The sequence below is a fragment of the Dendrobium catenatum genome, unplaced genomic scaffold (genome assembly GCF_001605985.2).
Source record: "Dendrobium catenatum unplaced genomic scaffold, ASM160598v2 fragScaff_scaffold_1050, whole genome shotgun sequence".
Classification (NCBI taxonomy): domain Eukaryota; kingdom Viridiplantae; phylum Streptophyta; class Magnoliopsida; order Asparagales; family Orchidaceae; genus Dendrobium; species Dendrobium catenatum.
In genome coordinates this window covers 68,638-83,087 of record NW_021319512.1, presented here as the reverse complement: position 1 = coordinate 83,087, position 14,450 = coordinate 68,638, and the positions used below count along the sequence as shown (strand labels likewise).

The 14,450-nt window shown below is 36.4% G+C and overlaps 1 protein-coding gene across 5 annotated transcripts in view; it reads right to left on the bottom strand.

Moving 5' to 3' along the window:
- Window positions 1-14,450, bottom strand: part of LOC110107933 (receptor-like serine/threonine-protein kinase ALE2) — a 101,457-nt gene that overhangs the window by 78,066 nt on the left and 8,941 nt on the right. For all 5 annotated transcript variants that reach the window (XM_028698079.1, XM_020838383.2, XM_028698077.1 and 2 more), the window contains 5 exons: window positions 13,142-13,336; window positions 12,951-13,046; window positions 12,538-12,645; window positions 12,038-12,409; window positions 11,445-11,693 (listed from right to left, as the gene is read on the bottom strand). In XM_028698079.1, the coding sequence (XP_028553912.1) occupies window positions 11,445-11,693; window positions 12,038-12,409; window positions 12,538-12,645; window positions 12,951-13,046; window positions 13,142-13,336 (1,020 nt within the window). The remainder of the gene's footprint in view (window positions 1-11,444; window positions 11,694-12,037; window positions 12,410-12,537; window positions 12,646-12,950; window positions 13,047-13,141; window positions 13,337-14,450) is intronic.

Genomic DNA, 14,450 nt, shown 5'->3' with positions numbered 1-14,450 from the left:
AATTCAACATGAACAATAATCTGTAATTGAGATAAATCATGAATAATATGTAATAATAATTTATGGGTAAATATGCATAATAAATTATGCATCATATTTAAAAAAAAAAAAAATTAACATCATCATATAAAATAAAAACATGAGTGCTCACCTTACTTTCAAACGGCTAGTTTGATAACTATAATCACAAGTATAAGATAACTTAATTAAAAATCAATAGATATATTTACACAATATTAACCTATTGAACGTAACTAACTCTCATTTTCTATTTTATAAAATCCTCATTAATTTTAAAACTATTTTTTAAATATTTATTTTTTAATTATTTCCTTAAGAATTAATTTATATAAAAAAAGCCTACGATTTTATATAAAATTTTATATCTCTCTCTATATATATAATTATTTTAAAATGGATGAAAAATCATATTGAATTAGATTTATTTTCTAAAATAATTTTATTTATTATGAGATTTTAAATTTATAAAAATAACTCAACTTTTAATATTTATTTATATTTTTCTCATTAAAAATTTATCAATTAATATTTATAAAATCAACATTTAAAAGAATTCTTAGTCTTATAAAATAAACATAATTTATACTTAATATTAAACATATTAACTCTTTTTATCTAAATGAAATAAAATTTAATAATTTTTTAAATCTCATCCTTAAAAATATTTTCCAAATTATACTATAACCTTCCCAAATTTCTAAATAATATTTGAGATTTAATATATTAAAATACAAAATTAAAGTAATAAATTGCTAAAAATCTTTACCTAGGCTCCTTCGCCGCTACTTTCTCCCTCTCTTGATCACTCACATTATTATCTCCCTCTCTTGATCGCTCGCTAAAGTCCGCTCAACTGCACAACTCATGCTTTACCCAAACCTAGTAATCACTGGCCTCACACATGTGACTCACTATTCTCTCTCTCTCTCTCTCTCTCTCTCTCTCTCTCTCTCTCTCTCTCTCTCTCTCTCTCTCTCTCTCTCTCCGTCTACCTCTCTCGCGTGATTATAAGAAGATGAAATCATTCGTCCGCTTCACGACTCCAAGTGACGGAGTCAATACAAGCCTCGACGGAATTGGTAGAAACAACCCTTCCCTTTGACACCATGTAATGGAACCAACACCAACCCTTGGTGACACATACGCCTTCGTCTTCGTTTATGGAGCGAAATCGGCATCTTCATCTTCCTAAAATGACAGTCGGTCCATCTTGAAATGCATGTTCCTACGACATCCTATCTATCTACAATGACCTAAAGTGAACATTATACGAATTAAAGGTTTACTAAAATGTTTATGAATTCAATTTTAGCAGAAATTTTATAAATGCAAAATTTTTTTGGGAACACTTCGACGATGGGATTGGAGCGCTGCAGCGCAAAGCTCTATGTTTCAACAACAACATCAAGCCTTTATCCCACTACGTGGGGTCGGCTACATAAATCTTTTTTCTCCATTGTGTCCTATTAAAAGTCAAATTCTCGTTTAAATCTAATAAAAAAATGTCATTCCTAATATTTTCTAACCAAATCTTTTTAGGTCTGCCTCTACCTTTCTTAACATAAGTCAAATCTAATACCTCTACTCTCATAACCGGTCATCGGGAGGCCGCCATTTTATGTGACCAAACCATTTAAGGTGATTCTCTCTAATCTTATCTTCTACTGGAGCTACTCCAACCTTTTCACGTATATGCTCATTTCATATCCTATCTTTAAGGGTAAAGCCACTCATAAACCTGAGCATCCTCATCTCTGCCACAATTAACTTAGTATTATGCTTCTCTTTTAATGGCCAACATTCGGCACCATAAAGCATTGCAGACCTCACCACCATCTTATAGAATTTTTCCTTAAGTTTGAGGGGTACTTTTCTATCACACAACAAGCCCGATGCATTCCTCCACTTCAACCATCCAACTTGAATTCTTCTGATAATATCCCCAACTATTTCACCATCAATATGAACAATAGATCCAAGATATCTAAAACATGTACTCTTATGAACAAAATTTGAGACCTTGGGAACTCTACGGCACTACTTTCTCTGAATGTTGGGGAGCATTTGGGAGCACTACAGAGCTGAGGAAGCGACGCTAAGGGAATGGTTATAAGAAATTTTCAAAAAGTAAATTTCTCTTAGAGCGCAACAGCGATGGATTAATTTTCATATTTTTATATAAATATCTAAAACATTACCCTAACTTACCAAACCTATTTTCAATCCTAGAAATGTCGGGAGAGTAGCCGGAGAGGAGAAGAGATGAGACAAAGAAGCTAAGGTTTAAAGGCCACTGAGTCGGATTTGTCCATCGGGCCAGTTGAAGAAATTGTTCGTCAAGATGTAAACTTTTGTTACCCTACTTCAATTTTAAATTTGAGTAATCTGGGTAAAAGTTATGAGGGTTTATTTGTTTTAAATAATTTTTAAAAACTATAACTTTTTGTATGTCATAGAGTAGAGAATTCTGAGCAATTTGACAAGAAAATTTTGAAGTTTCACTTGGTGATTTTAAATTTGTAGTTTTTCATGTGTTTTGCTAATACCATAAAGTGCTATAGAATGGCAAAATCCTCAAAATGATGTCATAAATGTTATATATGAATAATTTTATGTTTTGCAAACATAAGTAAGAGTGCAAGTATTTCTCTAAAAAGGCTACTGTTGTCATACAAGTGAGTATTTTATGTGTTCCTATACACTAATACTATTTTTATATGTTGAAATTGTTGATGCTATTGTTCTTAAATGTTGAAAATGTTGATGCTAGTTATACATTTTGAAAATATTAATATTTATGTATTGTTGATTCATGTTGAAAATGTTGTTATTTTCATGTTCTGCATGAAATATGTAATGGAACAGCGAGAATGGTGGGGAATGTCGTGGATGTGAAGAATGCAGTTGTGAAACCCTTAAGTAAAAAGAAGTTAAACTCTTAAACATCGAAGCGTCTTTTGGTGCAATGGTTAGAATTTCATAAGAAACTTCAAGGTTAAGCGTGCTCGTGTGGGAGCAATCCTAGGATGGATGACCTCCTAAGAAGTTACACCAACAAGAAAAAACCGTAAAACCATTAGGCCAAAGCGAATAATAATTCGATAGTTAAGAGTGGGTTGTGTTGATCTGCTGAATGAAACAAAAAAAAAGAAAGAAAAAAAAAATCGTGCGTACCTGTCGTCGCCATCCCTCACACGTTCGAACGTCGCATCCCGCAGGTCGTCGCCTTTCTACCCACGATCTCCTCTTCTAGTCGTTAAAAGCCCGAAGAAATGAGGCCTTCGGCCTCTGGCTTTTTCTTTTCCCTCTCTGGTCGCTGCTTGGCTTCGCTCCTTCGGCGACTTCCCTTCCTGTTGGATCGGAAGTTATGACGTTTCGATCGGAAGCAAGAACAGGAGCCGCTCGGTGTTTGGGAAACTTTCTCCCTTTCGAGCCGTTTCTTCAACTCCTTGGCTGTCTGACGTCCCTCCTGTGACGACTTCCTTTCTGTCCAACCGGAAGTTACGTCATTTTGCTCGGAAGCTGGAACGGGAGCTTGCTCGTGTGGAGATAACCTTCTCCCTTGCGTGCGCTTTCTTCCCTCCCCTCCGACGCCGTCCAACATCGCTCCATCTCCGACCTTCCTTCTTATCCGATCGGAAGCTGAGACATTTTGATCGAAACAAGAAAAGGAGCTCGCTGTGGAAGAAAACTTTCTCCCTTTGGCGTCGCTTCTCCGTCTCTTTCGTTGCAGTTCAACCCCTCCGACGACGGCTTTCCCTGCCTGTTGGAACGGAAGTTCCGACACTTCATCGGAAGCATGTGAGCTCGCCCGCAGTGAAGGTCCCTTTCTCCTTGTCCCGTGCGGCTCGGTCTTCTTCCTCTGACGACCTCCTCTTCCTGTCCGATCGGAAGTCACGCCATTTTGAGTGGAGGTAAGAACGGGAATCGCTCGCTGTGAAGGAACTTTCTCCCAGTCACTCGCTGCCCGACCCCGCTCCTTTGACGACTTTGTCTTCCTGTAAGATCGGAAGTAGCGACCCGAGCTCACCGTCCGTGAAGGAAGCCCTCTCCCTGCCGCGCTCTTCTTCGGCCAAATCCCATAAATCCGTCGAACCAGAGAGCTAAAGGGAGGGGATTAAGGTTTTATTTAATTTTGATTATAGTTAATATTAATTAGTTATAATTAATATTAATTATGATTAAGTTAATTAATTATATTTATTTCTTTTAAATTATTGTTAATCATTATTAATTAGTTATAATTAGTTTAAGCTAATTAATATTAACTAATTAAAATTAATTATGATTAATTATGTTAATTAATTATAATAATTATAATTTATTATTATGATTAATTATAATCTAATTGCAAATAAATGTAATTAATTAAGTATGATTATAATTATAATTAATTATAATTACAATTAATTAATGTTAATTATAATTAAATAAATTAAAAAAAATCCTTTCCTCTCTTACCTCGACAAGCGTGTAGGGCTGGCAAACCACCTATGCATGCCTTTTTTGAGCGTGGTAGGAGGGAACCCGATGCGACACCACGACGAGAAAAGCGAGCGACCCTTCGCCATCCTACCTCGACTTGCGTGTCGGGCCGGCAAACCACCTATGCACGCCTTTGTTGAGCATAGTAGGAGGAAACCCGGTGCGACGCACACGACGAAGCCAAGTAAGCCTGGTTCACTCTTTTTTTGGCATGGCCGGAATAATTCATAAGTACCCCCGAGCAGGGGGGGAAGCAAACTGCTCTTTTCTTGTAATATGTACCGTCAAAGACTCCATGCACGCCTTTGTTGCGCGTGGTGGGAAGAAAGATCACGGGCGCAGTGTCCTTGAAAGAGGGCACCTACCATGCACGCCTTTATTGCGCGTGGCGGGAAAGGCCCAGTTTTTCCATAATTTTACCCTAAACGGGGGAGACGCCGGGAGGCTGCCGAAATTTCGGGTGAAATATTACTCTACTCAAGACCTGTTTTGAACTCAAAAGAATAAGAGCCTGGACTCAAATGAGAAAGAGCAGAGGACTTATGGACTTGAACCTGAAAAAAACCTAAATGATTTCTAAAGTTCAAATTCAAATAAAACGAAATTAAACTGGAGCCGAATTCAAATCAATTTGAACTTATAGTTGAACACTTGAACTTGCAAAGACTCCAGAAGACTTTGAACAATCATTTGAACATGTACTTGAACTCGAGCTATACGACATTAAGTGGGGACTTCCAAACTTGATGAATTCAAGTTTGAATGAAACTGAATTTGGATTCAAACACATGTAAAGAAAAAAACTTGAATCAGACACGAGGAAACTCAAACTACAAGACCTCAATGCTTGCAAGCAAAGAATGTAGTGGACTCTTACAACAGTCTCTACGAGATCAGGTGCATCGTACCTGCAAGAATGAAATGCATGGGCGTCCCTCCTGCATGTACTATTGGAACCTCCAACACAAGCAATAATGCCTGTTGATTGAAGAAGGCAACACAACCACTTGATAGTAGAAGATCCGTCCTTGCAAGCAAGTACAATTACCGATATGGTACTGGTGCAAATGACTCTCCTATGAGCATTATTTAAAAGATCGTACCAAACATGATCCGTCCTCACAAACGAGTTCGGTCACCAAACAATCTAAAATTGGTGAAAGGTTGACGTGATGCAAGGACAATGGTCTCCTACGAATATTTCCAAGATTTCGTAGTAGATACAACAGTCCCCACAAAGTCGATGCACTACACTTATAAGAAGCAACGGATAGTTGTAAGGTGTACGAGTCCTACCCATATGTAGCAATCAAAGATTCATCCCTGCAAACAAGTGTAAATACATCAAAACGACCACCTGAGATTGGTGAAAGGTGGATATGAGGTAGGAACAATGGGTCTTCTACGAATGCTTCCAGGAGGTCGTAATGGATATAGTAGGCCCTTCCTACAAATGCATACGAATACTTGTGGATAAAATTAGTGAATTGTAAGTACAATGAACCACTATGGACACAAGTACGGCTCCCTACAAATGAATACTTATGGATAACAACAGTTGATATATCGTCAGTGCAACGAACCATTGTGGGCACAAGTACAGATATCCCCTACGACAGTGGTGATTAAAATCTTCAAGTATTTCGTGCATAAAGACAACCCGATGAACGGAAGAGGACACCTCCTGAAAGTATGGAATAAATGTTTGAACAAATTAGAACTAAGCTTCCTGATGTTCCAAAATTCCTTCTCGATCCTGTACTCAAGAAGGAAATAATTCTGGTGTCTATAAACACCGGAAATAACAAGTCTACTACATTGATAATCCTGAAAAGAGTCCCTTTCAAGGCAGTAGTCACTAATTTCAAAATCTAGAAGAACTCTCCCCGATGAATGAGAAAGGGGGAGTCAACATCAAGACATCAACACCACCAGATCTACAACACTTATGCTAGCAGACAGAATGCGTCAACAATCTACAACACATTGCCACCGGATCCACAACACTCGTACTAACGGATAGAAGGCGTATATAAGCTCTCAAATAAAATGTTGTACACTCAAATGACAGTTGCCTGTACAACTACAACTATTTCAAAGAACCCCCGTACATGCACCGTAGTTTGTATACACATAAGTACACTAAAGGGGTATATTAAAATCACCCGCATGGGCCCCGACGAGCATGTTACTGGTATACACGTGATGTCTAAAGATGTTGCACGGGTCAACAAGTGAATTCGGGTTCGAACATGATCCTTCTCTATGGATCAATAGGAGTCGACAGGATTCGAACCTTCAAACAAATACACGGTTGTGGGGACCGGTATATTTATTTTTCTACATTCATATTAGGCCTTCAATGCCTATAATCAAAATAATTCACTAACAAAGACATAAAGCCTGCGAAACCCGATCCTCCTAAGCAAGTAAATAGGATTAAACAGGGTTCGAACCATCGGATAAATATGCGGTCACGAAATCGACCGAGAAATTTATTTTAAGCATTCATATTAGGCCTTCAAGTCCTTAATTTTTAAACAAAGGCACAAAGCCTACGAGAAACCCGATCCTCGATCAATAGCTTGGTCGAGTTGACAGGGTTCAATCAATAAAGAGAAATGACCCCGAACACCCCGATGATGGCCGTGTTTGAATGCTAATCTCAATCGGAGGGGTCCATTCACAAATAGTTTCAAATGCCTCCCAAAAGTCCAAAATCCAAAATTTTCAAATTCCATCCCAAACTTCAAGATATTTAAAATTGAAATTATCTATCCATACTTAAAGCAAAATCCATCCACCCTCCGCAATAGTTTGTCAAGGTGGACAAATTCAAATATAAACTTCAGCTCACAAAGAGCTAATGCCTAGTCAAAAATATCACTATGATCCATTCTCAAATAATCTCCTGCTAGTAAGGACGTGGTACGTGTCCTCTAACCGGCGGTTTCGCCGCCAAATGGCACCGCAGGATAAACGGTTATGACCCAGGGCCCTCTGAACCGAGTGATTTTGCCGCCAAATGGCTCCACGAAATACTGATTATGGCCAAAGCAATATGCTCCTTAGTGGCATCAAATCCTTTAGATATGAATCAATAGGATATGATCGATAGGGCATAAAGCCCTCTGTTCGCTAAGGTGGATTCAAATTTGTTCCTTTAGACAAATATTCACCCCATGTCTACAAGGTACCCTTAGACGAAGCAACCCATGGCTGCCGACAAGGATCCTTCTGTCAGGTTGGGTCGACTACCTTCTCTGACTAAGTAGACCAGGGACCATGATGGCCCGGGACGACGGAAACATGGGATCTTGATCGAGCCCATCATCCATTCTCCCACCATCCGCTTTAAGTGCAAGATGGTGTAATTTCTATTTTAAATATCAATTTTTCCAAACATCCAACCCCATTTTCCAAATTCCAAACCCATCGTTGCTACTATATGCCAGATAACACGTATTTTCTACATATCTGATTGACGACTAGCCTTAATCGAAAGTTTTCTCTCATGATTGAGAGGGGTAATTAACTATATGGGCTTGCGCCTATAGGAAACCAGAACTCAGATTTTAAAGTCCTCACAAAAAGAGGGCGAAATCTCTGAATAGTGTCTTATCTACAAATCCATCTGCCTTCCCAAAATTTACCCCGAAACTTAATCCATTAAAACTCCCTCGCAAAAGAAAAAAGCATAAACAGTCATGCGTGGCGGGGAGGTCGGGGCCGAATTTTCGGAGCCCACAGGTTGTTACAGAGGTAGATTTTTATGTGGAATCAAAGTGCAATTATAAGGGCCCTTACACTCCTGTGTGTGTGTGTGTGTGTGTGTGTGTGTATTATTTCATGTATCTTGAACGGATATGAGATGACTAAGCGGAGGAATAAGTGAAAGCAGAGTTATAAGGGGAATTAAAATGTATGTAATTCCTCCATCTTGATTATACAAATGAGAAATGATCAAATGAAGGTACAAGGAGGAATCAGAAAATGTAAACGTTATGTTATGTGCTACTTTATGTTATGTTGTTTATATTATAATATCATATTCTGTGAAATACTTATATCATGCAGTCATGTCAATGTGATACTGTAAAATGTTATTCTTGTTCTGAAGTCTTGTTCAAGTGATGCCTACGCTATTATTATTATACATCCATATCCACAACATCTATTTGATAATGATACAAAGTTGTTAAATACTATACAATACAAACATTTGGATGATCTACTTCCAAATATGACATATTATTCATGTGTTGTAAATTAATATAATTGTTGTTCCTTATGTAATTGTATTGAATCCTATAATAGTAGGTTTTGGATGACCTACTAAGCATGTGATTGCTCATTCTTTGTATTTGTAAATATTTTTAGAAAAAGATAAAGCCCAAGTTGAGTAGATCAGATTGCTAGAGGTTGTTGACCATGTTGGACTTCAGGATTGGGTTTGTTCAGTATATATACATGTATTTTGTTGTCAATCATGAGTGCATTATGTTTCGATGAAATAGAAATGAAATTATGATTGATGTACATAATCCAGTTAAAAATTGTTTGATGAATTTATGTTTTCGTTACCATATAAATTGGATTATTTTAGAATGGCTCTATGTGGTGTATTGTGGAAAGTCTAACGTAATAAAATGATTATTCCAAAATTAGGTCTTAAGTAGTTAAAAGCTCGATATCATGACCTCGACACGATATAACCCGTCCAGACGTAACAGGTTGTATTATATCGGGTTATGATACTTCATCTCCTTTGCGACTCAAGGCAATGAAACTCCTACAGTCTCCTTTGTCTTCTTCATCTTCAAGCGTCGGAACCGAGTGCATCGATTCAGGATCTTACACTAAGATTTGCAATGAGAGGCCATTATCATCTAGCATAACATACCCACCCATGGAGATTAGTTTTCAACCAAAATAAGTCCCATCAGCAAATAACGATAAGGATCTTCATGGAGGTTAATTAACAACCAAAACCCAATGATAGTAATGCAATTGACTTCCACTTATAGTCGATAGCTTATAATAGACCTACCTGAACAATCTACTTTTTGCAGGTAAAAGGCTAAGAGTAATCGATTAAGTCCTTACCTTGATTTAGGACGAGTACACAGCCCCTGTTGGTTAGCTAAACCATTTTTTGGGTTACCTAAAATTAATTACGAAATAAACAATGTTACTAAAGATCCCGACATAAAAAGGACTGGCAACCATCCAAAGTGCCAATAAAGCCCTTTTGTAAAAACTAATCATGAAATTTATAATACTGAATCAACTAGAAAAGGCTCCCTATCATTTTCACCGATCAATATTATAAAGATTTTCAGGGTTTCTAAAAGTTGTATTAAGATAATCATCTGGAAATCTCTCACATCAATCTTCCTTCCAATCACTTAAATGAGAACCTCTCACAGAAACTTCAATGATGTAGGCTCTAAGTTTGATATATAGTTGCAGTGGAAGCCAAAGGTTTCTGTAGGCTTCAAAACATCAAATGATTAGTCTTCAAGACAAAAATTCAAAACAAAAAAACAGAAACTTGTGCAATTCATGTCATTACCTTCATTACAACAAAATCAAGCATTTATCCCACTACGTGGGGTCAACTACATTATTCATTTTTCTCCATTGTGTTATGTTAAGAATCAAAATTTCATTTAAATCTAATAAAAAAAGATAATTTCTAATATTTTCTAACCAAGACTTTTTAGGTCTACCTCTACCTTTCTTAACATAAGTCAAATCTACATCTAATCTTCTAATCGGGTCATCGGAAGGCCGCCGTTTTATGTGACTAAACCATCTAAGGCGACTCTCTCTAATCTTAATCCACTGGAGCTACTCCAACCATGTCATTACCTTCAATGTATATTTATAAATAAGGTCTACTTTTTACAAGTATTTTGTATTTTGATGGTTGAGCCTTTCTTCTCTGTTTTCTAATAGCAAAAAGATATTTACCATTGTTACACGGATTATTTTTATATTCATTTCTTAGTTTTGAAAATCTACATAAATTTTATAAATTTGTTTTTCGAACTAATAATTAGATGAACATTGAGGTTTGCTTTACCAATTTTGGTGGTTCTAAAATATAAACTAAGCAGTTCTATCCATTCACATTTGTATCCTACAATGTAATTAACTTATGTCTTCTCTTTAATTTAATGCACTTTAAAATCAAGAACTTCATAACTATTTCTTGGTATCCTAATGTTCAAGCAGCGGCTTTCCATATCATAATACATTTAGAATGGGGAGCTTGGCATACACAAGGACTGTCAATTAATGAACTTTTCTAGGAAATGATATGTCAGATATAATAGTAATGTTGGTCCTGAAGCTTCAGTTATTTGTTTAGAACACTAATTGCATCCTGTAAATGTCAGATAAGGTCTGAAGAATTTGTTCCTTTCATTTCTTAAATTGACCTTTATTTCATGCAACTATAGAAAACTTTTTTCATGTGACCTTTAAAAATTAAATATGTGAAAATAATGAAACATATGCTCCCCAATTTGAAGCAGCTTCGCTTTGAAGTAATCTAGCTAGCTCTGTTCTTCAACCATTTAAAATTAGTATAGAAAATTTTGCATTTTATCAAATATAAATTCCAGAAATGTGACTTGTAAGGAAAAAACATAGCTTTAGTAGAATAAAATGAGCTGGATTTTGTTCTAAAGAGTTGACAGAACAATATCTGCCAATAGACTGATCTCATCATTAGAAAAATGTATCATTAAAATAAATTTCATTTTTATTAGTAATTAATACCACAATCTCAGTAACTCCAATTTTACATTCAAAACAAGTAACTTCTTACAAGTTATTTTTCTTTCAATTGGAATAAAGCATGGTAGTTTGATGTCCTCTATTAAATTAAAAGGATAAGCTGGCACCTAACATTAAAAGATAGAATTTACCTAATGAGTTTAATGAATTCTGTTGAGTAGCAGTGGCATGTTGATAATATCTGCATTTTAAGAACAGAAAGAGTACAGCTCCAACAAACAGAACAAGAGCTGTGGCTGATGATAAAATGACGAGAGTCTTTAGTTCCTTATGTTGTTTTTCCTTCAGTTCTCTTATATCAACTGCAAGAGGGTTTATTGCTCTCCCATTGCTGTTTATTCCAAATCTTCCAGCTGCCATTGGCGGAGATGAAGGAAGACCTGCTTTAAACACCCAAACAGCTGAGAAGACTAGCATCATAACTGAATGTAAGCTCATATTATTCGCATGTATTCTAAATAATGCATTGATTAGCTACAATTTTACTTCAGGTTTGAGCCTTGATTAATTTTCATGTCATTCAATTCATGCTCATGCGCAAAACAACCTCAGATGATCCAGAAAAAAAAAAGGTGAAGGAGAGATCATACATATGATACAGAAGGAATATTCTGAGTTTACTAAGTCAAAGAACATAGCTTGCAGTAACCAAACAACAGGATGGATCTCTATAAAAATATTTCAACAGTAAGCAAAAATAGAAGCAACCATGTTGTCGTCTAACCTGGATAGAGAACATATAATACGTCATAATCCCTGAAAATTGTGTCTTTAATGAAAAAATTTTTGTTCCAAAACTTCTCATATATCAAAAGTGCTGTAGTATTGTCAAACAGGATTCCATATGGAACCAAATTAATGAAAATGATTGTCTTGTCAGGCTCCTCATTGGCAGCGTTTGCTCCCATGACACGTACTTGATTTTGATTCATAAAAACTCCTGATGCAATTTCCTGAGAAAGTTGAGAGACCAAGGGAAAGAATGTGTATGGTGCAACATCCAATTGTAGCCCCACTCTAATTGGCAAAACACAGGCACATGGAGATCCTGCAGGGCTATTGGTTAGAGGATTTCTGCAGGTTAACGGCATACATCCTGCCCAAACAAAATAGTCATTAGTTAATCATATTTTGCAGGACACTTTAAGTCTTAATACCTCGTCAAATGAATAGCATTATTTGAAGAATTAAATTAAATACATAAGTAGTTAAATATGAGCATACCAACATTAGGAGGTGCAAGTGGCAATGCTTGAACAGGTTGTGGCAAAGATGGCTGTCGTTTCCCTTTGAAAGAGCTAGAAGTTTGAGCAGGAGCAGAACTGGTTGGTCCTGTTTACAAGCATGACACATCATCGCCACACAAATACTTGCGCGCATTGCCAAAAAAATAAATTTAGAAAATACAAAACAAAACTGAACATAAAAAGAACAGCATATTGTTCCAGTTAGGCAAAGTTGGTGTCCTTATAAGGTCTTGGAGAGTACTTCTCTCTGTACTTGGAAAATGAAGGTCAAGTAAAAGAGCAAAAATGCCTGGTCAAATGTAAGATTAAATACAGAAACAACAGTTCCATCTTTCTTTCTACGTGTAGAGTAATACACACTCACTTCCTGGTTACTCTAAAAATTTTTACCTTTGTTGTGGTATGGTGAACCATGATTCCTTAGTCTATCAGGTGGAAATGCCACTTGAGAAAGAGAAGGAACTGGAGCAACCACAGGACCAACGACTAAAAAAGGGAAGTGTTAACAAAGGTGAAAATTATGTAAACCAATTCAAATTTGCATTCAAAAAACAATGTTTTATTTAGCTCAGTAGTCTAACCTGGAGAGTTTGGCAGAGGATGAAAATGACGATGCGGCAAAAAGGCTACATTTCTTGGTCTCTTATATGTTCGTTGGTGAGATGGAACAGCAGCTACTCTTTTGGGATCATGACGTTCACTCACATCTGGAGGTTGATAAAAGAATGGCTTATATGTAGCGGATAATTTTCTTTTCAATTCATAAAATGAACGGCCTGCAATTCATGTCAAACAAAGAATAAGCAAAGAATGGTGTATTTCAATAAAAAATACGGTAACAATTTTTTAGGGTACTTCAAGGTATGAAGAAGCATGATTATATCTATGAACTATTAAGTATTTCAATGACATTGAGAATGATGCAACACAAACAAATACAAACGAGAAAGAGAACAAAAAATCACGAACACACTGAAATTTATGCGATTCAGCTTCAACCAAATGAGTGCCCATGGGAGAGGATAAAATGTATGATCCACTATCAACACAAAAGCCACAGTTGTTGTGTACAAGTCAAGAGCACTCACCAACCCTTCTTACATCTCCAGTACACCCACTCTTAAAAGAAGAAGAAAAAACCCTTAATCTCACACAGTGAATTACCTCACAAAGAAACTTTTTTTTTTTTCATGCAACACGAAGCCACCAACCTACCAAAGAAACCCTAGCCACGGCGAGGTTATACCAAAAAGGAATAAACAAGATCTCCAACACATGCAAACCTTCAAGAGAATCTCCTATTTAGAGTCTGTCAGATCCAAACGTAAGCCAAAAAAATTTCACTATCTTGAGAATTATTTCTCTTGAATCGTAAAAATCAAAACATGAATTCCAACTCAAAAGGCATATAAAAATGGTAGTCCTAATTCCACATGTCAATCACAATGCAAAAATAAAGAGAAATTTCCACGTATATGCTTCTTATCAAAATTAAGTCAACTATCATGTTAAATGATTTTTTGTCAATGGCCCAAATAAGGCTTATGCCCTTCTACCAGCTACTATTGGTAGTGTCACAACTCAATCCGTCATAATCAATATACCAAATGGGTCACATCGTGTCAGATCGCTATAGAACACTTGCCAATATCTATTTGGAAAGAATTTCTTTTCATTTCATTTATTAAAAGAAAACAGAGCCACTAATCATTAATTTAATTGCAAAATATAACTCATCAAATTTTTTTTTCACTCATCACAAAAACTATACAGTCCAAAAATATCCCATATAGGGTTTCCTCCCTTCTCTCACCTAGCCATTAGTAGTGTCACAACTCAACCCGATATAACCCGTATATCGAAAGGGTCACATCATGTCAGATTGTAACA